This window comes from Molothrus aeneus, chromosome 9 (genome assembly GCF_037042795.1).
Source record: "Molothrus aeneus isolate 106 chromosome 9, BPBGC_Maene_1.0, whole genome shotgun sequence".
Classification (NCBI taxonomy): Eukaryota; Metazoa; Chordata; class Aves; order Passeriformes; family Icteridae; genus Molothrus; species Molothrus aeneus.
This window is the reverse complement of record NC_089654.1, coordinates 2,559,490-2,585,058: the sequence shown is the minus strand read 5'-3', so window position 1 is coordinate 2,585,058 and position 25,569 is coordinate 2,559,490. Positions and strand designations below refer to the sequence as shown.

Sequence of the window (25,569 nt, the reverse complement as noted above, 5' to 3'; positions counted from 1 at the left end):
ATTATCGCTTTCACATCAGGAGGGCATTACTTTGCAAAGAAATAGGTTTTCTCCATATAGTTGGGTTAAATATGAGCAGAATCCCTCAATTAATAGTCAATACCCAGTGAATTTCAGAAAAAGATTCCTCATTACTTTTCAGATAGCAACCAGCAAAAGTCTACAAAGTCTGTGGGTTCAAATAGTAAGAGATCACTAACATTGGTAGAAATGTACATGTGACCTTGCAAAAAACCCCAAGAGCTTCTGCAAATTGACCCTCAATTTTGAGGTGCATGTAGCATTAACCAAAAGATATCAAGGAAAAAGTGAAGAAATAAGAGAGAAAACAATTTGCAGTCTTTGGCCATTATAAATCCAATAATGCCAAATAAAAAATTCACGGTAAGAACATGGGGGGATTGATGTGGCGGTGTCAGGGTGTTATTTTGGGTACTAAGGTGAGGGTTGCCTCTTACAGGCACAGTCACAATCCTTCTGCCTCTTGTTTTGTCATCCTAGAAGTGAATAAACTGAAGGAAATTCTTGGCCTGAAAAAACAAACAAGCTTAGCCAAGAGGAGAATGTGACCACCAGAGAAACCTGTTACATGGAATTACAGTCTGCACAAAAGATCCTTCTTTAGGAACTAGCAGATCCCTCTGATTCAGAAACAACAGTTGTGTGGCAAGTTTTCCTGCAAATGGAACCATTTTCTTTTAAAACTGGGGGAAATTGTGTGTGATTCACGATGTACTGGGAGTGTTACACTGTTTATTTTGCAGAGTTTCTTGTGCCCATGTATTGTCCTCAAGGGTGGCTGGTATCTCAGAGTGAGAGTGAAGACAAATCAAGGGTGGAGGGGCTGTGTACATGCAATTAATACCTCCAGACAGCCCAAGTTAATTTTAATGAATGTTTGAATAGAGCCTACATAGTAACCAATGTAAAACCTGGAACTTTACCAGCATTATGAGGATACTGAATAGTTACTCTTCTTTAACACACTGAAATTCTTTACCATGTTTCAGGAAGCAAAGCAGGAACCTGGCTTGTTCCACACTGGATTCCAACAGAAGAACACATCAGCCTTTGGGAAACATCCCTGGCTGGGGATGGGAAACTCCAAGAAGGAGTCCGTGGCCTGGACACAGGACTCAGATCCACTCTCACACTGACAGGGGAACAATGAAGCAGCATTTTAATCAATTCACCAGGATACCTGTCCATGAACTACCTGCATCCTTTAAAACATGTGACTAAAATGATTTTTTTTAGAATTGAGGATGACTTTTACTGGGCTATAATCAAATTTGGTAAGTGCACCCTACCAACACAGATGTAACTCCTTGAGCCTGATAGAAGTCATCTTACAAGATTAGGTCCTGCACAAGAAAAATCCCTTTGGATCCCAGCCAGAAAACACTTGGACAGAAGTGAAGTGATCCTTGCCTTGCCTGTTAGCAGATTATTTCCTGAGCCCAGGGCTTCCTTGTTCTTCTGACGTAAACTTCCTCAGGGCAAAGGCAGGGGAAACATTTTCCAGGGAAAAGGCGTCCGGAGTAATTCCCTAAACAAAGGCGTAAATAGGGACCGCAAATGCAGGGAGCCACCTCCTGGCAGCACCGGGAAGGGCCAAACCTCGGCCTCTCCTGGCAAACGTTTCAACCTAAAGAGTTACACGTGTGTCACAAGCATCATCTCCTCTGGACAGCTCTGGCAAGAGAGAATGTGCTGCTCTTCTCAGGCTGCCCAGTACACAAATTTTCCTGGAGAAACCAGGAAATTTAAGGAGGGAGGACTCTCCAGATTCCTGCAGCCTTCACCACATCCCTGACATCCCTGTTATTTCCTTTTACAGAACTGTACCAGCCTTTCCAGAGCCTTCTTCACATGGTGGTCTTTGATGGCAGCTTCACTTCTGCTTTACTGTCTCCTGGCACATTCATTTTAGGATTTCTTCACTTCAAAAGCTGGGTTCAAGAAATTAAATCTTCCCAGAGAAGGACTCAAAGTCTCCCCAACTGAGCTTCCATTAATTCCTGTTCATGTTTATCATTTTTGTAGTTCATGTTTCCACCTCGAGCACAGCTCTCAACCTTTCCCAGTTCAGCACCCTATAAAAGGCATTAATGTCATTTATTTCCTCTTGCATAATTAGGATCTTACATTAAGGGTAGCCTGGGCACAGACTCTTCCCAGTATCCTGATGAAGCCTCTTCCTCCTCACCCTACTCCTGGGACAGAGAAAGGAAATCTGCATTTGGGGGGAATGAGTGGTCCCAGCAGAAGTTTGCTGGCTAATTTTGGGGGGAACCACATCAGAGCAACCCAGCTCCTGCTGCCCCTTTCACCCTCACTGTGCTTGAAAGGATGCACAAACTCACACAGTGTGAATTCCCATGTTTTCCCCTTTTCCTGTTCCAGAGTCTCTTTTTATCTGAGCAGTTACTCCCACAAAAACTGGAGTTATTTAACATCTCTGAGGCTCTGCAAACTTGAATTCAGAGCAGTTTCAAAACTTTCCAGAGGGAAACAGACCGTACTTCCCTAGGAATGAAGCTAAAAATAAATGAGGAAAATTCCCTTCTCTCCAGCCACTTGACCCAAGGTCTGCTCTCTTCAGGCAGCAATGTTTGGGAAAGCACAATTGGCCAAATGTTTAATGAGCTTTTCTAAATATATTGCAGATTACTGATGATGGAAGAGTGGCAGGAACAGGAGCAGAAGCTCCATTCCCCACTGCCCAGTGTTCTCTTACCATTCTGCAGTGTTTGGAGGATAAATGTTGTGTATCTCCTCTAATGTTTAATCTTGCCATTGCCACTTGGTGTTACCCACCTTGTTTACCTATTAAAAAATAAAGAAGAGACAAATGATATTTTCTAGGAACAGAGATTTTCAAAATCTCCTTATGGCATTCAAATGGAGCTCAGAGATGGTTTTATGCCATTAAAATGTGATATTTGTTGTAAGTTTGTTGAACTTGGTTCCCTCCCACTCCCTCTGCAAACCTTTCATACAGAAACAGGAATTGGTGGATGTGAAGAAAACTCTTTTACAGACAATTATTTATGGTTGCCTGAGTGATTATTTGGCAATCACAGCTTTGTTTTCTGAGGAAAAAACAGCAGAAAATAAATACCTTCCCTCTCATAACCTGCCTGCCCAGGGGATGTACAGGGTATATCCAGGTGTGGCCCATCAATTCAGGGCATGGTTATTAAATTTGAGAGCAGGAAGGTGCAGGAAGGGGAAGAACCATTTCCTTTGATCAGCTGGATAATTCCTTGCACATTTAGGCAGATCCAAGCCCTGTCAGCTCCTCAGCTCTCCACCTTGCAGCCCCTACACAGACAGACAAGAACATCCATCTCTGTCTCAGGGAATAAAAGCAAAGATAAAACTTTAAACAACTATAATTCCTAGAACAGATCATGAAATTCTGGAGGCAGCAGGCCTCTTTCTTTCTGCACTGTCACGGTTTTATGAGTTTATGCAAACAGCAGCAGGGTTTTATTTTTAAATATTTTTTTCTTGATCTTGGGAGCAAAGGGCAAGCAGGGAGCTGAAAGGCAGGGAAGGATTAGAAAGGTGATCTGCTACATCCCCACCTCAGGCCAACAGCAGACTTCTGGAACAAGATGTAGTCTGCACATTAAAACCTACAATCCTCTTTACTGATCAACCCTCCTATGTGAAATATATCCATAAGGCTGCAGGGGGAAAAAAAACCAAAACACCACGAAATACACAAAGCATCTATTGTGGGCATTTGCACTGCAGCTAAATTTTAGATCATGTGCTGTTTATAAAAAATTAAGCTCAGCCTGATCATCTCTGACCAGCAGAAGGCAGTAAAATCACAAAATGGAAAAAAAAAGCCCCACATGACTTTGCTTCATGAACCCAAAATTGGGCTGGTGAGTACCAGGGAAAGCAGGAATATTAGGATCTTAGGATGTTGAGCACTAATGCCAGTTCCAGACAGCTGAGAAATTCAACTCAATCCTCCACAAATCCTGCACTTTTTTTTTTTTTTAAGCTTGGCTCCCGATACAGCCAATGAGTATTTTTAAGCAGCTTAAGACAAACAGATTAATGAAGAACCTACTTTACAAAACACTTTTAAAAAAACCTAAAAAAACCCTCAGGAGAGACAGAGGAGATGCAGTGGTTTTGGTGGGACTTTTAGAGAGGAAATAAAAGAGAGCACACTCAGCTGGGTATTTAGCCTGGAAATTGAAATCCTTCAGGGAGTTTGGAGACATGAATAGCATTTTGCTGTGGAGAAATCAAAAGACACGGAATTAAAAAACAAAAGCAAAACAAAACTAACAAAAAGCCCACAAAAACAAAAAAAAAAACCAAAACCACCTAAACCAAAAAAAGGAAACCACACACGCACAAAAAAAAATTAAAAAAACCACACGCAAAGAAAACCACAAAAAAAAAAATCAAACACCAGGCCCCTCCTAAAAAAAACCCGAGCAAAGTGAGAAGCGCTGTTGAAGGACAGCCGCAGACCCCGTGAAGGGGTTGGGATTTCGCTTCCAGCCGCGGCCCGACCCGACCGCCTCCCTCCATCCTCTTCCTCCCTCCTTCCCTCCTCTTCCTCCGTTCTCTTCCTCCCTCCCGCCTCCCAGCCGCTCTCCCTCCGGACTACACTTCCCAGCGTGCCTTGCGCCGCCCTGCCGCTCGCCGCGCCTCGCCCCGCCGCGGCGCCCGCCGGGAGTTGTAGTTCACGCGCCGCTGCGCCGCGGCCGGAGCAGCGCCGGGAGGCCGCGCGCTGCCCGGGCGGCCCCGGGCATGGCGGAGGCGGCTCCGTGAGGGGTGAGCGGCGGGCGGCGGCGGCGGGACGGGCTCTCCGCGGCGGCAGCTCGGGCGCGGCCGTGTCCTGTGGGGCCGGGAGCCCCTTGCCGCGGTGCGTGTGGGCTCCTGCTCGGCTGCGAGTCCTGCCGGGCGAAGCGCTCCGTCCCTGCTGCAGGACTGGGGAATAATCTGGTTTTCTTTGCGAGCCGCCTTCCCAGTATCGTTTCTAACTGCCCTCGAATGTGTTTGCAGCGCCTCAGAAATGACCTCCGGCCTCTGCTCCCCGTCCTTCTTCCGTGTGGGTGCCGCTGACTGCTGCCGCTCCGGGCTCCGTCAAGGTACAAATGAAAACCAGAGAGGTCTTAGTTAATAGGAGATCATTTATCTTATAATTACCCCAGTGAGGCTTCATTCATCCTTCCCGCTGCGGTCTTACCGGCAGCTTGCGTTGCTTTTCTGCTGTTTATGCAAACAAACGCTGTTTTGGGGGTTTAGGATCCCCTCAGGGGGCTCAGGAGCTGGGGCTCAGTTCCAGCCGTGTCCTGCTCTCCCTGAGGGAACATCATCCTCGTGATGTGCGTCTGAACAACTTCAGAAATCAGGCAACTTCGGGAGAAAACCGTGCGCTTTGGTAATTTGATATTCAAGCCCGTTGGCTTTAATATTCCTGGGACCTTTAATATTCCTGCTGCTGTTCCATTAATGTCGGTGGAACTCTTACTGATGATTTCTTGCATTGATGGGAAGAACCTGTGTTTTCCCCATGAAAAAATTATACCTGGTTTGTGTTAGCATTTTTGGAAGCCCTTTTTGCATCTTTAGCATAATGTCAGAGAGGAAATGTACCGAGAGGAAAGATAAATGTGCTGTGGTGACCATTGTCTTTGAAAAGAAAATTAGCTTCTTTCTCATTTACATAATTTTGTCTTCAAGCCGTTTCAGAACTGTAGAGTTTGTTTCATTTCTAATTTTAGCCAGAGGAAGCTTTTACAGGAATTGGTTTTTAAGGCAATCAGTGGTGTCTGGATAAATGGTTGATGCTGATGGATCATATGAGGGAACACAGGACTAAACACTCCTCCTGAAAAAGTTCATTTCGCCACTTTGCTGTCTAGAGCTGGTGATACAGTCAGCCTTTCCTTTTTTTCCTAAAGAAAAAAGAGGGGGAAAAGGCAGGAAGTTAAAACCCAGCTTGAAATTCTCCTTTTCTTCCTTCCCCAGCTTAACACAAGACTAATCACAGCAGGGATGTAGACACTTGTTATTTTCACTAGGAAAACCTCAGCCTTCCCTCATATTAGTGAGTTGGCACTGTTGTTTTTTTTTTTTGTCAAAAATCAGATTTTTATGAGATAATATGAGGGAATAGTGGGAAAGTGCTGGGGCTGGTTTGGGCAGCAGATTGCAGATCCCCAAAACGTGGATGTGTGTGAGTACCCTCAGGCTCAGGTGATGCTGCCACCCTGACATCTTCACCCTCTCCTTAATTACACTGTCAGTGATTGGGTTTACTTAAAATTTGTTCCCAGTGGAGAGAAGTGACCCAGTTAAGTCTTTGTCCCGCTTTTGATCCCTGTTTCATGGAGAATAGCACACAGAAAGGTAAATACAGTTCTAGATACTCCTTTTAAAGCAAGGAGGCTTTTTCCTGGCTCAAGTTTATTAATTAAATGAGGAAGTTCACTGTTGCTCATGTCAGCTGGTGCTGTCAGGACTTAGATAAAAATTCTGTGAAGGCTGCAGTGATGTCCCACTGTTGATCAACTTCTGATGTCCCACAAGAGCTGCTGTTGAAGCAGGAGCTCTTAATTTTCCATCTCTCTGTGCAAGGGTTTGGGCCACCAAATACCATCCAGGAACTTTGTGTGTCAGGTATTTCAAGGTGGATCCACTGACAGAATGCACGTGGGGAAGGCAGTTCTGTTAATTACAGCAAACTTCCTGTTACAAATGGGGCAGCTGGACTCTGGAGGTGATTCTGTCCTATTTTCCCAGATTTATTGGAAACAGGGATACAAGGCATTACCAATTACCTATTTATTGATGTATTTATTACCAATTGTTACCAGTTCAGGTTGCTTTTAAGGTGAAATCTGTCTTACCTTGCAGCACAGAAAGAGCCTGTAAAGGTGCATTTCCTTAGAAAATTTATCAGGAGTTTTTACAAAATTAGCCAGCACTGTGGTGGATTTTAACACAAGAAGTGCTTTTTGTTTTCTCTTCAGCAGAAAAGAGCAGCATCTTCTCTGTTTCGTGGGCTGCATGTCCTCTCTCCACCTCAGTGCTGATAAAATGAGTGTGCTCGTGTGCCAGCACAGGTTTTGTGCTCTGGAGCAGTTCATGGTACAAGGCAGAGCTGCTGGAGAACATTATCTTTTATTTAGCTTTGTGTAGTGCTTTTATTGGTGTATATTTGGAATTAAATTATTTTATTACTTATTCATGGGACGCAGGATTGCTTCTCAGTGCCTGGTGGTGGAGGGCTCTGTGAGTTTATTGCTGTTCCTGGCCGCGTTGGGTTTAAGTGCCTGAGTGGGGGCTGCTGAGTGTTTATATTTTGGTTTTTGCAGCAGCAGAACTGAAAGCCTCACAAGACAGCGATGGCTTTTTCTCTGGAATTTGAATATGGAGGCCACGGGGACAGATGAAGTAGAAAAGATCAAATCAAAGTTTATGTCTGCATGGCACAACATGAAATACAGTAAGTGGAGCAGAGTGTGGTGAGATGTGTCCTCGTTAAAAGGAATGGAGTGTTTCTTGTTGGCATGGATGGAATCATAACTAATTAATACTACAAATGCAATGTGGCCCTTGTAACAGGTTCTTCTTTGATGTTATAAATTAGCCCCACTAAAAAACTTCCTTTGCTTTTCATTTTTTCAAACAAATCTTGCATAATTTCATTTTGAATTACTTCTTTTGCAAACAGTAAATATATTCTGTAAATTGCTCTAGATTTGCATAGGCTTTTAAACAAGGATAACATGGAATCATCTGTACCAAGATTTATTTTGTTTATAAATGTGCTTTTATAGAAAAAAATAGGATGGTGTGTGAGATACAAATTCCACTGAAGAATCTACCCCTGAGTAACATTTTTCCACAGCTGAACATCAGGAATTCGTTTATGAGCAACCAGATTTTCAAGTGTGCCCTTTTACTAATCTGTCCTTGATTTTTCTGCTTTCCCTTTAGGACTGAGGTTGCTCAGATTTACCACCAGATTTTTGAGAAACTTTATTAATCATAGCTGAGTTTTGGAGATGTCTGACAAGATGAAAAGATCCCTTTTTTTCCTGCTTTCTTTGAGGCTGTCACATGGTTGAAAGGGAATAGTAGCCATTGTACCTTTTATGGGATTTTTTATGAGACCAAAACCCAATATCAATGCTTCTTTTTTTTTTATTCCCCTTTCAAGGGTTACCTTTGGCTTAACCAGATGCTGTCAGCATTTCCTTTTGGAAAGTTCAGTCACAAATTTGTATTTGTTTTGCATCTGTTTCAGGCTGGGTGTTGAAAACAAAAACTTACTTCAGTCGGAACTCTCCAGTTTTTCTGCTGGGAAAATGTTACCACTTCAAAACTGAGGGTGAGTACAGAGCTCTTGGCTCATTCCTCAGCAGGAATAAGGTATTTTTAATCTTCTAGAAAGACTGCCATTAACAATTACCAAATCCAAAATGTAAATATGAAAAGCTTAGAAAATACTCATTTAAATGTCCACCTCTAATGCAGCCCATCCTAACCTGCTTTATTCAGATTTTACACCAAAACCTTGTGCTTTCTGTAAAAATTTGTGTTGTAATTTGCACTTCATTTACCATCAACTGGAGATTTTCTCTCTAAAAACTCCTGATGGAAATAGTGACAAGGCCTGATCAGGGTGACTGCACCCACACCTTTGTTATCACTTTCCAGTGTGCAGTTTTTTAAGTCTCTCTCTTTATTTGCCCATTCACAGTTGGGTGAATTAAGCACTTACTTGCAGGTCAGTGGTTCCACTGGCACAGTGGTGTCTGCATGGTTCTTTGGATTTTTCCCTTTTATTTTTTTTTATAGATCTGGCACATTTCTGTTATGTTGGCCTTCCAGTTTTCCTTTGTTGTACTTCAGGCAATTGTGAATTTTTGTAAATTTGTTTTTCTACTAAATTTGCTACTTGTTACTTGCTTTCTAATCACAGAAGTACCATAACAAATTAATTAGAGCTTAAGCTGTGCTTTGCCTTGCAGAATCTGGGGAGCTCTCTACAGATGGGTCGAGTTTTGACAAAATCAGCACCGAGATTTCAGGGAACGTTGAGGAATTCCGCAAGGATTTCATTTCTAGGATCTGGCTGACCTACAGAGAGGAGTTCCCTCAGATCAAGGGCTCTGCTCTGACCACTGACTGTGGCTGGGGCTGCACGCTCAGAACGGGGCAGATGCTGCTGGCGCAGGGGCTGATGCTTCATTTCCTTGGAAGAGGTGAGTTAGAGAAGATCTCTGTGTTTGCATAAGCACAGGCATGCTGTAGAGACCAAAATGGCCTTTTTTTATCCCAAATCTGAAGGACCAGCTGGTTTTGGTTGTGGGCTCCTCACTCCTGTTGGAATTGTGTCCCATTGCACAGAGACTGGGCTGTCCTGGCCTTCCTTTTCTGAGAACCAAAGTGTGCCAAAGCAAACTTCTGTGGAGTTCCCAATATCCAGGTGTGAGTTAGTACATCACAAAAGTGTGATTCCCCTGTCTGGGTGTTCTTACCCATGCACATGCCCAGTTCTCTGGAAATTTGATTGTTTCTTCAACTCCAGATGTAGGAGTAAGTTCCCCAGCCCATAGCTGTGGGCTATGGCAGAAGTGATGTTCTTTTCTCAGTTCTAAAGTTCTCCATTATTGAATTTCTTCTGGTGTTAATATATTGAGTCCCTAGAAGGATTCTAATGTAACTTCAATACATCATTCTCTGTGTGGAAATGTTCACTGTGTCATTCCTGCCCTTCCCCCGTGTACTTAGAGAGGAACTTCCCTTTTTTCCTTACCACTGTCTGTCTCAAAGGCCTCCCTCAGTCACAGCCAGCCGAAGCTTTAGGAGCTGTGGGACACTTTCTGCTGCCATGGGCTGAGTGTCCATCTCCTCATTCTTCCAGGCTGGGCCACTTCCTGCATTTTAGGCTGGCAGAGTTAAACACCTTTTCCTTCCATGCCATTGCCAGTCCCTTTAGAGCAGTCATCCATTGCTTGCTTCAGAATGAGCCAAGGCACGGGCCTGACCACCCGGGGGGGTTGGGAGAACACAGGGCATTGTTTCCTCAGCCATTTGTGGGCTCTCAGGAACACTCCAGCACAAGATCCTTCTGAAAGCCCGTTTTGATCACACTTTGCCCTGGCTGTGCAGCTCTGATGGAAGCTGGGAGCAAGGTCCCAACCCAGCTGCAGCACAGAGTCTCTGTTCCAGCAGTGTCAGGACTGAGCTGTGGGGTTGGCTCGGTGAATGTGCCTTTGGCTGTGGGTATTTAACTCATGAAACATTCATTATCTCTTTCAACTGACTGCACAGATCAAAAAGTGTGTAAATACTTCTGCTGAGAACACAAATCCCTTAAATATCACTCTTCTTATACATACATTTGAAAGAAATTCAAGACCTGCCCAGAAGACTCCCTGTGAGCAGGAGTGTGTAATGGCTCATTTGGAAGTAACCCCAAGCAAAAACCACTCAGGTTTCTATCTTAAAAATCCGCGGTTCCAAAGAATTCCTTGTGTGTCCCCCTTGTATCCTAATTTGGAAGATGATGGGGCGATTCCAGAGTGCTCTTGTTCCTGTGGCAATCCAAATCCACAGAAAGATGGGGTAGGGATGGTCTTTCTGGGCTGCTTTGCTCCTCACTTGGTCTTCTGACAGCTGGTGAATTATCTTTTGAAAAGCTTTTTATGAGATCTGGGCAGCTTTGGAAACATATTTAGATGTTTACAGGAAGTTTTTCATGGCTGTTTACTCTTTTCCCAGAGATGTTTTTGTTCTTGTTTAATGCTGTTGTTTCTGTTAGGAAGCAAAACTTGCCTGAAGTTTCTAGCTGAGATATTTACACTTCCACTGCCATGTGGAATGTTCCAGATATTGCTGAAGGTTGTTGGGAATGAGTTTTGATTTTAAATTTGAAGTTTTACTTTGAAATGCCTTTGCTTGAGACACTGGCTGGAGTGTGAAGCTGAGAGCCCAGAGGAGCAGGGCCTGTGAGGATGTTTCACTGAGCTGGCTCTGTGTTGGGAGTACTTGCTGGAATTGGGGGACAATTCCAGGCATCTTCCTGGGCCTGCTGAACCCCATTCTGCAGGGGGAATGCTGTGTGGAATGCATCATCCATAGGGAAACCTTCAGCTGGAAAAGCAGACTGGAGATACTGAATGATATTTAAACAAGTTTTCCTTGTAATCTAAAGGAATCAATGAATTTAGTGAATGAAAAAATAATGCCTGCCTGTTTTTCTGCTGATCTCCTTTGCCATTTTGCCAGGAAGAAATGTTTGCTTTTACATCAATAATTCCTCAGGTCTGCCTGGTTTTTTAATAACTGAAAAATGAGAAGAATTAAGAGCTTTTGGAACTTCTTGTTTGACCCGGATAAAAGGTTTTTGAGTAGTATTGAAGTAACATTCATGTATTTAGTATGTAAGAGAGTTCTTACCTGTAATCAGGTGTATTTTCTTTATTCAGCTGACTGGGATGGTCACCAAAAAAATCACCAGAAAAATCAAAGCAAATGCTGCTCTTCCAGAATTCTTTGTTCACCTGTTAACAGCACCATGTAAAACACACATTATCACTTTAATGAGGGGGACAAAGGGAAGTGCTTTGCTAATTATGGCATAAAACGAATGTTAACGAGGATTTTCCCTTTTCCTGCTGCAGCCTGGGTGTGGCCAGAAGCCCTGGCCATGGACGGCTGTGACTCGGAGTCCTGGCCCAGCAGCACCGTCAGAAAGCTCACGGCCTCCTTGGAGGCGTCGCTCACGGCTGAGAGGGACCCCCGGCTCCTGGCCCGGCCCCCTGCCAGGAGGGACTGGGATGGCACCGAGAGCAGGAACGAGCTTTATCACAGGAAAATCATCTCCTGGTTTGGGGACTCCCCCCTGGCAGCCTTTGGGCTGCACCAGCTGATAGAGTACGGGAAGAAATCCGGGAAGATGGCGGGGGATTGGTACGGGCCCGCCGTGGTGGCGCACATTTTGAGGTAAAACACCTTCCATTCTCTGCTCCTTCCCTTTGGACATTTTGAGGTAAAACACCTTCCATTCTCTGCTCCTTCCCTTTGGACATTTTGAGGTAAAACACCTTCCATTCTCTGCTCCTTCCCTTTGGACATTTTGAGGTAAAACACCTTCCATTCTCTGCTCCTTCCCTTTGGACATTTTGAGGTAAAACCCCTTCAGTTCTCTGCTCCTTCCCTTTGGACATTTTGAGGTAAAACACCTTCCATTCTCTGCTCCTTCCCTTTGGACATTTTGAGGTAAAACACCTTCCATTCTCTGCTCCTTCCCTTTGGACATTTTGAGGTAAAACACCTTCAGTTCTCTGCTCCTTCCCTTTGGACATTTTGAGGTAAAACACCTTCCATTCTCTGCTCCTTCCCTTTGGACATTTTGAGGTAAAACACCTTCAGTTCTCTGCTCCTTCCCTTTGGACATTTTGAGGTAAAACACCTTCAGTTCTCTGCTCCTTTCCTTTGGCACATCACAGAGGAGCATTTCTGAGTGTCCTGAGATTGCTTCAGCCTAACTGAGCAGCAAACTGTTCATTATTAGCTTTGTAAAACACCCATAGCAGGAGCAATTCCAGAGCTTTTTCATAGGCAGGAAGGGAAATAGCAGCAGGTGCAGGAACTGAATGCTGAGCTTTTGTCAATCTTATTTCAGGAAAAAACACAACATTCCTGTTTTCTTGTGGAATCCCAAGTATCTCCCAAACCCTTTTAAGTAGAGCTGCATTTAGTGAAATGTTCTACAAACTAACCACTCTTTCAACCTTGGAACATGCATAAGATTAGAGATTTTTTTTATACTGTAACCTGGGGGCTGTAATGTACTGATAGTGTAATGAAATGTCAGAGCTAAAATTGATGTTTTCAGCATTTCTTTGCACACATCAAATTCTTGTGAAACTGTAAATGTATGGGACTATTAATATTATAATTATATCCCAGTAAAAGTAAAGGGTCTGTGACATTCAGCGTGGTTAAAAAAAAAAAGTCGAAAGTCAAATTTTTCCATACCGTGAGCCTTGATATCCAATTCTTTGAATGTTTTGGGGTTTTGTTTTTTTTTTTTTTAGTCTTTATGTTTATTTTTTTTTAATGGATTCCAGTTTACCTATAAACCAAATCACTAATAAATCATTTAAGCAGCAGAAGGCAAAGTTCATGCATATATATATATATATATACAAAAATAGGAGAATTTGATATTTAGTGTAAATGTTATGTTAATCTGAAGTGCAGCTGTACTGAAATAATCAGGTGTGCATCCCTGCAGATGCAAACAGGGATGTAGGAGTTTAGCATTTTTAATGGGCTTTATTCTACTTTTTTCTCAAGGTGGAAGCAGTCAGATTTTTTTGCTTGCTTTAATAAATTATCTATTAAATTATTTGTCTGCCTAATGGAGCAGGGGGGTTTGGTGCACCACAGCCCCAGGGGTGATTTCCAGCTGCAGAGCTTTCCTTTCCTGGAGCTTTCTCTCTTGCAGCAGCACTATTAAACCATTCCTCAAAATAGAGTGGGGAATAAAGGGATAGTGACCATTTAATGCAGGTTTGTGCTTGGAATCAAAGCTAAATCCTGGATATTGAACAGTTCCCTTTCTTTGCAAATGTTGTCCCTGGTAGATGGTTTTGACTATCAACATGGATTTTATTTTAATTTTTAGGTTTGTTACTCTTAGTCTTTTGAGGAGACTCTAATATTGTAATTATCTTTTTGAAAGTTTTGGTGAAACTTTTTATTTCCAGGTGCTAATTTGTGGCTTGTTATATGAACTGAGGTCAAATAAAGAGATCTAATGAGTTGAAAATAGTATTTTTGTCAGCAAACTTAACCTTTATCATCAATCTACATGACAGAAAATGGTTATAAACAGAAAGAAACAAAGTAATGAATATGAATTTCATTGGAAGTTATTGTGGGATTTGGGGCCTTTTTTTATGAGTTCCATTGTTTCTTGTAAATAGCCAGACATTGTCATCTTGGCTTGGAAAAATGTGGTGCCAAGGCACCCATGGAAGCTACAAGCTGGATCTTGGCCTCCAGTATTTAACAACAAATTAAAAAATCCCACCCTACCACTTGTTTTTGTCAGGAAGGGAAGGTGTCTTGAATCAAACAAAATAACCCCCATAAAAACCCAAACAAACAAAAAACTATCACAAACAATCAAAATCAACCTGTTTCTAAAAAAGCCAAAATAATTTGTTTGTTTATTGGTAATTTTTTTTAATGAATGGCAAGTTGAATAGTTTTGTGTTTGCACTTAGAAAAGCTGTTGAAGAAGCAAGAGACCCTGAGCTGCAAGGAGTAACAGTCTATGTTGCCCAGGATTGTACAGGTAACTGTGATTTTGTAGATTTTTGCAAACATTTTAATGCTTTTTATGCTTTTCAGTTAGCACTTAACAATAGAGCTTTAAAGGGAACAAAAATCCCTATGAAGTGGATTCACAAAATTGAGATTTTGTAGACAAAGGGGTTCTTGATATGTGCAGATTGTTCATTGCTGGTTTGGTATTGTATAGTGGAATTCCAAATCAGCAAATCAGTTATTCCTCTCCTCCTTTTACATGGAGATGTTTCTGTTAGCTGGAAGCTTTCAAGTTTTAATTATTCCTTTTAGAAGTTTATATGCAGCAATAAATATTTATTGGCTTTCTCCTGACCTACCCCTTCTGCATTTCCTTGGCATTGCAGCTCAGCAGCAGCGATTCCCATTCCACAGAATATTGCTGGGAGTGAGGAGGCTCAGCACTGGTTCTGAGTCACCTGGCTGTTGAGTTTTTGTTTTGTTTTGTTTTTTTTTTCTTAGAGTTGGGATTAAATGTGTGAGATGGTATTTTTTGTTTGGATTTGGATGTTTATTAGCTCTTATTTATATTACAGTCTTATAAATTGTGAGTTCTATAGTACTTTAACAATTTCAAAATGGAGTTTTATCTCTCTTTTTATAAGGTTTTTTAAGGATAAACTGTCTAATTAAGAAATGATACTTAAATTGTTTTTACTTTTAACTTAATAACCAACTACCTGTGCCTCATAACGTGGACTTTTTTTAAATATAATTCCACAATATTATTAGAACTCATGAGGAAGAAGGTGAAGAAGGACTAGTTACTGTTCTAAAAGCTCTATCTTGCTATAAATATTACTATATTTTAAAACTTTCCATTTTTCACCATGTGATACTACACACTTCTATTCAAACTGCTTACCTGTAATTCTAGTTCTGTAATTCCATTTTGGAAGCCTTCTTCCTGGCTTTAGGTCAGATTTTAGCAGTGTTCCCTTGAGGGTCAGTGCCTGGCAGCACAGACAGTGTGAAGTTCTCAGCATCCCGGGCTCCAGCAGCTGGGCTGTGTTTTGGGAGGACAGCAAGGTTTGGAGGGGCTGCAGTTCTCCTTTGTCACCCTGGGATGCCACGTTGGGGGTGTGTCCCTAACACCTGGAGGCTCTCTTTGAAATTGGAATCTCCCTGTGTGTCTCAGTCTACAGCTCGGATGTTATTGACAGGCAGTGCTCCTTTGTGGCTTCTGGGAAAGCAGGCACAAAAGCTGTCATTATATTGGTTCCTGTGAGACTCGGTGGAGAGAGAACAAACACAGACTACCTGGAGTTTGTAAAGGTAGGAAATGAGGGTTCAGTCATTTTTCAAAGAGTGCCACAAGGGGATATGAAAAGCAACTTCACGAGGGTGATTCTCCCCATTAAACCTGTGGTGGGGATTTTACAGTTGAAGGTTGTAAAGTTTGACTTTACAGATTTGAAATTTCCCTATTATGAGATCAGACATAATTGCAGAGCACATGATGTCCCTTGGTAAGGCAGTGATAACTGTCCTGCTCCTCCAGCAGCCACCTGAAAAGACATTAATGCAGTGCCTCAAATTACAAATGGTAATTTAATCTAGCAGGACTCTAATGGCATATGTAACTAAGGATCAGGCAGCATTTTAAAATATAAATACACTCCATTCCTTGCTCTGTTTCTTATTTTCTTAAATTAGAAAATGGTTCAAATGGTTTCAAGTTGTTGCCTGTCTGTTCTTCCCGTTTTCTTTTGTCTCTTTGTTCCCATGGAATTATTTGATATTTTTATTCACTACCTGAATTGTTTTTTCCCTGTCTGGATGAATGTTTCTGAGGATGGTGGTGCAGGAGCAGCAAGCAGTTACCACAATAAAAATGAGCTGGAACAAAGGCAAACTGGAGGAGAAGGCAGAGGGGGGAGTGTGTGCTGTGGTTTTGTCAGCAGAGGTTCTGCAGGTACCTGGGGCTGTGCTGTAATCCTGCCTCTTGCTCCTCTTAGGGAAGGCCTTGTTCTCTTAGCCCTGCTGCTTTTGTTTCATTGTCCATGCTCCTCCTGATCTGTCTGAAAATTTTGGGTTCATTTTTAATTTACCCCGGTGTAGGAGCACGGACAAAGGCTGAGAGTCTGTAACATGATTTATTTTGTGGCTTTCTGTTCAGTGTAACATTTCAGGAAAACATTTTGATTTTTACTGGCATGGGAAGACAGACTGGTAAAGACCTTCAAGTTATGAACTTAAATTGTTATTCAATTTTTCCCTGATCGTTTTCCTTGTGTTTTCAGACAGTTGGTTTGGGAAAGTTTTAGTTTTCAGCTGGCTGTAGTGAGTGATTCCTGCTGCTCCCTTGCCAAGGCTGTTGCAGCCTGATGGAGGCTGAGATAAGAGGGCTCTCAATTGCCTGAATCAGTCACTCCAGTGTCTGCCCTGACTGTTCCCAAGAAGTGACCACATTTCTTGGAGTCTGGCTTTAAGTTAAAAATGCAGATTTTAGAGTGTAGCACAAGAGGTAATTTCTACAGAGGGTTTTATATTTATGGGTGAAAATGGATAAATTTTTTATAATTCACTTTTACAAGAAGCTTGCCATAGATTAAACAGTTATCCATTACTCTGAGCAGCTTTGCTCCCTCTCTGCTCTGCCCTCCTTGGCTCTTGGAGCCTTTGCCTCTGATCTGCCTGAGTGTTCTGTGGTGCTCAGAGCATTTGCTAAGGAAACCCTCTCATTTATATTTTAAAGAAGATCTTTCAGGAAACCTACTCATTCTCATTTTAAATAAGCATCACTTCCTTAACCTGTGTAAACCATGCTGGGTTTGACTCCGTAGCATCTCAGGGGAGCTTTTTAAGTGACTTTATCCTTGTCTAAGCAGGGAAGGTTTTCTCTTGAGAAGCCTTGGTGTGAGTAGTCTGACAATATCAATCTTCCTGTTGAAAGAAAAATTCCCTTCTTACACTGAGTAATGTCCCCTTCCCAAAAGTTCAGCCTTCAGAAGGTTCTGGTTCCTGTGCCCCCCAGGCCACCTGCAGGGATGTTTATGGGGCCTGGCTGCTGTGTGTTGCTCTCTCCTCCTTGGATATGGGGTTTTGGAGCTGGACCTTGTAATTAGTTACTCCTAACTTCAGCTGGCATTTCTGCCCAGGATGTAAAAGCTGATGCTCTGGCCAGGCTTGTCCATTCGAGTGCAAAAAGAAGGGAGTCCCCAGGGGCACAGCATGTAAATGTGTGTGAAAGCTGGAAATCTCAGTACTTTGGGATATTTGGACTGAGGAACTGGTGCTCAATATGTGACATGAGATTTTGTCTCCTCCCCAAAAACATGTGTGGTATCTCATGGGAAGTCTCTGGAATATCTGCTGGTGTGGTTCCACTTTGGTCAAGCCTCAGGAAGTCACGGAGTCAATCTTAAAAAAAAAACCAAAACCATTTGCCTAAAAGAGCAAAGAGCAAATATTTTAATTCAGTTTAATACTTTGGTTAATCTTAATGATTCCCTGTTCTTGTTTTAGGGAATTTTGAGCCTGGAGTACTGTGTTGGCATCATTGGTGGCAGACCCAAGCAATCCTATTACTTTGCTGGATTCCAAGGTTAGTGTTTGACTGTGTTATGTCTCCTCAGTATTTTTTTCTCTCAGAGTTAGGAAGTTAATACTGAAGCAGTGGGAAATAGCGTGATTAAAATAGTAAAATGAGCACCTTATTAATTCATCACATCTCCCCAAGTCCAGCCATTTGTCATTTACCCCACGGAGTAATTGGATTCTGTAAAATGTACATTTAATTTCCCTTGTTGCATAAACAAGGCATAATTTATCTGTTTCACCAAACTTGAGGAGCGTTTGCTGTTCCTGCCTGGCAGTTCTTATTTAGGTATTTACTCTCTCCTGCTTTAAGTGGTGTTAGTTGATGCCTAAATGACAAGCAATATATTCTTGCTGTCAGGATGAAGCAGGGTGATACATTTTTCATATGCAAACTCCAGAATATAATTGTGTGTTTGTAAAAGTAATTTTATCACCAAAAATTAAATGACAGTTTCATCACTTTATAAAAATTCTGCTTATACAAGCATATTTGATTATGCAAAAGTTAATCTGTCCTGCAAAAACCTATGCTTCAGTCAATGAGTATCAGCCTGGCAAGCAGTTACTCACTGGCTTTTTTTCCAGCTGTTCTGCATAGAAATTGGATTGTAAGCAGTGTAATAATAAGGTGTTTTTTGAATTACTTGTCTTCTGTTTTGTCCTTGCAGATGACAGTTTGATTTACATGGATCCTCATTACTGCCAATCTTTTGTAGATGTCAGCATAAAGGATTTCCCTCTTGAGGTACTATGGATATAGAGCTGGCACTGTTTTCTTCCCATATGAATCAAACACTAATTATTTAGAGCTGTTCTAGCTAGCTGCAGCTTTATGGTTTTACAGTTATATGTTATTTATCAATGTCCTGCCCTTCTTTATAGGCCTATAATCAACAAAAATGACCAGAGGTTAAATCTCAATATGGAGGTTTAATTTTTACTTCATTAATCTTCATCTGTTTTCTTTTTAATGATCATAAAATCTCCAAAATAGATGGAGATTACTTCATTTAAGTGATTTCCTATCAAAGAAAATAGATGATATTTGTAGATCTTAAACCTGTTTGGATTTGGGGTTGATAAGTTTGTCTTTTTGGTCATTTTATTTTATTTTTTTTTAATTCAAATTGCAAGCAACATTAGGGGGAATTCCTGTGATGTTCAATAGTAGGAGCCTGGAAATAGATGGAGCTAAAGGAAGTGATTGGAGAACTCAATTTACAGCTGCCCTGGGAAAACATTGTCAGCTGCAAGGAGATGCTCAGTGCCTCAGCACTCACAGTCACATCCTCAGGGCCATGCACACAAACTCTCCTTGGTTTTGTGCCCAGCTTCAGGTGAACTCCAGCAGCTCCTGGCTCAGCCTGAGGGGGCATCCACAGCCAGGGCAGCAGCAGCTGCTCCAGGGCAGGGCTGGAGCAAAATCCCATCAAATGCTGTTCAGGAGAACTATTGATATATAAATAAAACATCCCAAAGGGCCTGCACAGGGCTGGTGTCAAGTCCTTGCAGCAAACACTTCATGTTTGTCATTATTTATGCTTAGCAAAATGCTTTAGTTAACATGTTACACAACATAGAAGTGGAGGATTCTCTAGGACGTGAGAAGGTTCTGGATGAAGCAGAAGAACACAGCAGCAGAAGGGGTCAGCAGATAGCCCAGGCAGGAGGTGTGGCTGTGTTTAGAGATTCCTTTGGGGTTGCCCTTTGTGTTTAGAGATTCCTTTGGGGTTGCCCTTTGTGTTTAGAGATTCCTTTGGGGTTGCCCTTTGTGTTTAGAGATTCCTTTGGGGTTGCCCTTTGTGTTTAGGGATTCCTTTGGGGTTGCCCTGTGGAGGTGTTTGGAGCAGGAGGTGCTGAGTGCCAGCTCCTTCCCCCTTATCCTCACAGCTGTGTTTTGCTCCAGTGCCCCTGAAGATTTTACACTTTGGGGAACACCAGACAAAAGATGTGGGAAGAGCACAGAGCAGCAGAGCTGAGGTGAATTCCTTAAGGTCCTGCTGTGGCCAAGCTACAAAAACATCTTTTGGGTTCTGTTCCTATGACTCAGCCTCAAAATTGTGCTGCAGACTGGCATTAATCTGAATTTCTAAATAATAGCAAGGTTTTAAGCTGTGTTTGGAAGGTATGCAAGCTGCCAGCTTGACTTGATCTCATCCTAATGCTTTCCTGCAGACGGAAAATAGATTGCAATTTAATGCTTGCTGCATTTAATAGTATTATATCTTTGTCCAGAAATGTCAAAAGTAAACAGAAATTGCTTTCTTAGTGTGGATAGTTGCTTGTTAGATTTATCTGTAGGGAGTATTTTCAAAATTGACAAATTGTCCAGAATAAGTTGGAAATCAATCCACTCTGTATTGGCTTCCAGCATCCATTTGTTTGGAGGAATGGGAAAAAAAAAATCCTCCCCACTTCTCTTTGTTGTGCAGTGATTTGTGCAGCATTAAAGCTCCTGCACAACTGTAGGGACAGGGTTGCTGCTGCTGGAGTGGGATGTGGAAGGCAGGGTTTGATTTTTTTTTTTTATGCATTTGAAGAATCAGGAATTAATATTAAAAATACAATTGCTGTTTATAAAATTGGAGTGGTGAGGAGAAAAAGCAGTGACTAAAACCAATCTTGCAGGAATAGCCCTAATCATCTTGGTGGATGTTTTTTAGCAGAGGTTTTACAGAAACACCTCTCGGGTTTGTAGTCACCAGGAAAGAACAATATATTTTATTATGTAAAACTGCTGCAGGGATGGTTACACTCAGATTTGGGAACCAGTGCTGTCTTCTGTGGATTGATTTTTGTGATTAGCAAAAAAAGGGATTTAATAGAGGGAGGATGATGGGTCATCCTCTGTGTTAGAGGCAGACTGGAGGGGACTGGCTCCCTCTGAGAGCAAGTGAGGGAATAATTGCAGTTATTGGACAAAGAGCTTCACCACAACTGCAGTTCCTGTAATAAATAACCACAGCATCAGGGTAGATGGAATATTTGTTATTTTTCTCTCATAATTTGGGTGAGGAGCGTGGGGAAGGGGGTTTTGTGTTTGTTTTGTCTTACAGCAGGGCTGCTGAAAGTGTCAGCTCACAGCACTGGCGGGGCAGCGTCTGTCAGGGAAAGAGATTTCATGTGAGGAAAAACCCATTTGTGAAGCAGGCCATGTTTGGTTTTTCCCTACTTGTGGATCATTGTAATATGGTTTTGCTTTTGTGTGTTTTGTGGGTTTTTGAACCCATTTCATTTACTGAAGGAAAATGCATGAGGTTGGTTTATTCCATTATGTCTCTTTTATGGAGGCTGGGGGAGGGAAGGGGCACTGGGCAGTGGTAGTAAAGCAGTAAGATAGTGCAAAAGCTGTTACAAATTCAATTTGCAGAAGAGCATTCACCTTCTCTGCCTTGGGAATATTCATAAAGTATTGCTGGGAGCAGCAGAGCTGTGACAGATTCCAAACTAACCTGGTGTGTGTGTGGGGAAGTTTGGGCAATGCAGCCTGAACAGCAGGAGGTTTTACAGGCTGGGGAAGGGTGGAATCACTGGGATATTTGGGGTGGGAGAAATCACTTCCAAAGGGTGTGCTGGGGTTTAATTCAGATGATTGAATGTTTTAAGCTGTTGGGGGGAACAAAAGTAAACGCACGGATCTGTGCCATTCCTGACTGTAACCGTGTTTTGTGGTTTTTAATTGGGAAACCTGCAGTCATTCCACTGTCCTTCTCCCAAAAAGATGTCCTTCAAAAAAATGGACCCGAGCTGCACAATAGGATTTTACTGTAGGACTGTGCAGGACTTTGAGAAGGCTTCTGAAGAAATCACCAAGGTAGGTGCTGGAGTTCCCCAATCCATCCCTCGGCCAGAGCGGGCTGTGGGGACGGGACGAGACTCAGCCTCGCCCTGCTGAGCCGGCCCGCTTCCCTTGGTGGCGTTCGTGGCTGGCGCCGCTGGGCGTTGATCCCAGCGCCGGAGCGGGGCGGGCAGAGCCCGGCAGGGAGCGGGGCTGGCGCCGGGCGGGCCCACGAGGTGGCACTCGTGAAGTGCCAATGTCCCCTGCAGCCCTGCGAGCGGGGCCGCCGGCCCGGGCGAGCCTGCGGAGGTGCTGCGGAGCGGCCCGGCCCTGGGCAGGGATGGGAGGTGTTGGAGCAAACCCCAGTTGTTCATTATTTCTCCCTAGCACTAGGGGCTTTTGCTGGTGGGAAGTGCAGGGCTCTGGTGTGAGCTCCATGGAGCAGGTGCCACCCAGCAAATCTGTCTGACCCCATCCTTCCCCTGGAAAAACTGCTCTCAATTCATGTCGGTCCCATTGGAATCAAGGTTTTTGCTTCCTAGTTAGTCCAGTATGTGAGGGTATGAAATGCAGCATCATCAGTGTGTTCTGTGAGCTGCTCTGTGCTTGGTGGCTTCAGAAAATGCTCTGTGAAAAGGATGCAGCAGCAGATGGGCTCAATGTTAATATTCCAACCACAGCAGTTACCACAGCAGCACAAGGAATTCATGTTTGGCCAGCACTTGGAATATCCTGAGAAGTGCTATTAGTACTACAGCCAAAAAATCATTTTTTAAACTTAATACTGATTATAATAAATAGTTACTGATTGATGCTGAAGTTGTTTCTTTGATTCTTACCCAGAGAGGTAGAAAATAGATTTAAAGAAGTAGAAGTTCATGGAAAGAAGCAGCAGATCCATGGAAAGTTTAAATAGTGAAGTTTCTGTTCTTCCATGTTTTCCTGTCCTGTCACATAGAAGGTCATAACATGGTGAATAAAATCTCATTACAAAATCAGTTCCAGAAGTTATCTTTTTCCTATTTCTGTTCTTTCAAGTTTGGGATTAAGTACAGTTTTTTCCTGAACACAGTTTGTGAAAATACTCTTGACTGACCCAAGTGTTGGAGTTATTATCCTGGTATTTTAGATAGAAGCTCTTTAATATTAGTGACATTATTTTCTAGAAATACATTTCAGGCAGTGTCAGTTTGAAAAGAGGGGAAAGTTTGGATACAGGGACAGTGTCAGAAACATTCTATCCATTGATCTTGCAATCCTTCCTTCACATCCTTTGTGGTTTCCTTCTCTTCCATCATTTTTCCCTTTGTTTGCAATTGTAGTGTGGTAACTCTTGAACCATAAAGCCCAGTGCATTCCTAGTGTGCCCTGTGGAGGCTGAACTAAAAGATCCATGTTCTGCCTGCTTTTTTGGGTAATAAGAGGTGAGAGATAAGATTTAGCTTTTATACTTGAGGATAAACATTATGGCCTTATATGTTTAGAGACAGGTAAATTAGGAAACTGGCAAGTTGTTCAGAGTTCCAGAGTCTCCGTGGTCACTGTTGAGATCTGGTGTGATGAGAGTCACACAAATTCTGACCAGGTTCCCCATGACTTTGTTGAGGCATTTCCTTGCCCTGTTCCTGTATTTAGGGTTTCCTCACCTCCCTCAGTTGTGCAGATGGAAGTTTCAGTAGAGCTGAACACAGACAAGGCAGTGGAACCCCAGGATTTTACTGGGATTGATTTATTTTTTTCGTATTTTTTAAATGCTCCCTCAACCCCCGACTGTCATTTTTGAAATAGTTCTTACTGTTTAAAGATCTCTTTGGGGATTTTTTACTGGTTTAGACTGATTGTTCTCCTGAAATGGTGCTCAGTGAGTTTTAGTTCTGCACAGTGTGTATCTCTAGTCTGATGTGGTTCTGCAGCCACTGCAACACTGGGCTGGTTTTTCCCAAGCAGGTAGGAAAAAATAAAACAAATTAAAAAATAAATCAGTGGGCAAAACACCCTGAAAGGCTGAAATGTTTTTCAGTGTTTAATGGGGTTTTATCTGCTCTTAAAGATGTTTTGCTGATCAGTTTCAGTATTTATCATTCCCCACACCCCCTTTCTCCATGCTCAGTTTTGTTATTTATAAGCCTAGATTTTGGGCCCCCTGGTTCCTTGTGACTGTCACCAATCTGGTTTGAGCCACGTGCTCCTGACTGCCTTATTTACATTGCTGAATGTGTTTGAACTTCTAATAAAAACACTGAATATTGCACCTGCTGATTCTACTATAAAAATCCCACCCCCCCCCAAAGATGCTCAGTTGCTGCAGAATTCACACCTGGGCTTGAGGAGACCCTTATGGCCATTAACTGTTTTGTAGAGGTTTTTATCTTCTGTCTTTTAGCCTTTTATCTTTCTCTTTGTTGCACTGGGTCTGACAACACATGCAGGTGATCTGTGTGCTCCAAACCAGGGATAGGCAGGAAATTAGCAGCTGCCTGAGAAAGGGAAGTGAATGTCTAATAGGAGGAAGAAATGTTTAGATTGTGCAATGCTTTTGTCTAATGAGATCATTAAAATAATGCATTTTTTACTTGGCAGTCATCATCAGGTGAATATCTGTGCTTGCTGAATTTCTTCATTTCCAATTAATGTTTTATCTGGTTTGTTTTACATTCTAGATGCTGAAATCTTCATCCAAGGAGAAATATCCCCTGTTTACTTTTGTCAAGGGTCATTCTAGAGACTATGACTTTGCTTCTGGTCCACTCCATGAAGAAAATGACCTTTTCTCTGAGGATGAGAAGAAAAGGCTGAAGAGATTTAGCACAGAGGAGTTTGTCTTGCTTTAAGGACGTTTTACACAAGAGCATCGGCAGCTGTCCAGGAGAACACTTGCCTTTTAACTATAAAATGTACCTGAATTCCTTCCCCAGAAAGGCAAGCCTCGACTGAAATTGGTCTATTTTCATAAAGATGATAATGTTTTATATGTTAAAAGTCTTTAAGATGTCAGTTACTAATGTATGTCCTAATTCTTTTTGCTCACTGCTGGCTGGAGGAGTGTCTGTGCAGCTGTGGCAGTGAAGGAGATGCTGTGCTCAGAGCCAGCTGTGCCTGGCCAGTCCCCACATGCCAGCTGTGCCCTCCTGTGCCATTCCAGGCACTCCTGAGCAGGGCTGCCAGCTGGGGCTGCCTTTGCCAGGGATGCACATCCAGGGCTGTGCAGACCACGTTGTCCTGCCTGCAGCACAGCTGGAGTTGTTCCTGTGGGAAGGGGCCCTGGCAGTTGTGCTGCCACCCTGGCACCATGCAGGGCAGCTCCTGCTGGAAAGGTGAGGCTGATGGATCAGGAGTCAGTGGCACTGGCAGTGCTGCCATAATTGTATAGGCTGAATTGGGAGTTAAGATACTATTTAGCACTATGACTTTCTAATGGTTTCTCATTAAGCTTGCTTTGGAGCCTTAATATGAGGAGTGAAGATAAAGTATTACCTTTCCCCACAATTTTTAAAGGTTATACTATTAATATTAACTGCAACCAATCAAAGCAGCTGGAGACAATTATTAGAAGAGAGCAGTGTTTGTTTCCTGTTTCAGCTACCATAATGGTGAGGCTTCTCCTGCCAGAGCAGCTTTTAAATCAAAGCAAAGGGGGGTGGATGTGGAAAATTCTGGGCTGTGATGATTTTTTTGTTTTGATACGTGTTGTTACTGTACAAATGATTACTTGGTGGTGTGTGTTCTCAGATTGCAAACAAATGTACAGAAATAGTTTCATGTTTTAACAAAGTAAATACAATATTTAAAAAACCGTATTAATGCTGCTTGGGAAATAAAAGAGGTATGAAAACATGAAGTGCATGTGCCTTTTATATTAATATTAGATC

At 42.5% G+C, this 25,569-nt stretch overlaps 1 protein-coding gene across 3 annotated transcripts; it reads left to right on the top strand.

Annotated features, from left to right (window-relative positions):
- The first annotated feature begins 4,735 nt into the window (after positions 1–4,735).
- ATG4C (autophagy related 4C cysteine peptidase) lies at positions 4,736–25,538 on the top strand. 3 transcript variants are annotated; one of them, XM_066555858.1, is made up of 12 exons: positions 4,736–4,812; positions 5,044–5,129; positions 7,362–7,492; positions 8,297–8,380; positions 9,024–9,257; positions 11,682–12,003; positions 14,298–14,368; positions 15,518–15,654; positions 17,848–17,926; positions 18,591–18,667; positions 21,644–21,736; positions 24,361–25,538. In XM_066555858.1, the coding sequence occupies exons 3-12, from the start codon at positions 7,417–7,419 to the stop codon at positions 24,529–24,531; spliced, it is 1,344 nt and encodes a 447-aa protein (XP_066411955.1). In that variant the 5' UTR covers positions 4,736–4,812; positions 5,044–5,129; positions 7,362–7,416; the 3' UTR covers positions 24,532–25,538. The 3 variants fall into 3 exon arrangements, with proteins under 3 accessions (XP_066411955.1, XP_066411953.1, XP_066411954.1); XM_066555856.1 differs by having other exon boundaries at positions 21,617–21,736; XM_066555857.1 differs by lacking the exon at positions 4,736–4,812 and adding an exon at positions 4,885–4,903 and having other exon boundaries at positions 21,617–21,736.
- The last annotated feature ends 31 nt before the right edge of the window (positions 25,539–25,569 follow it).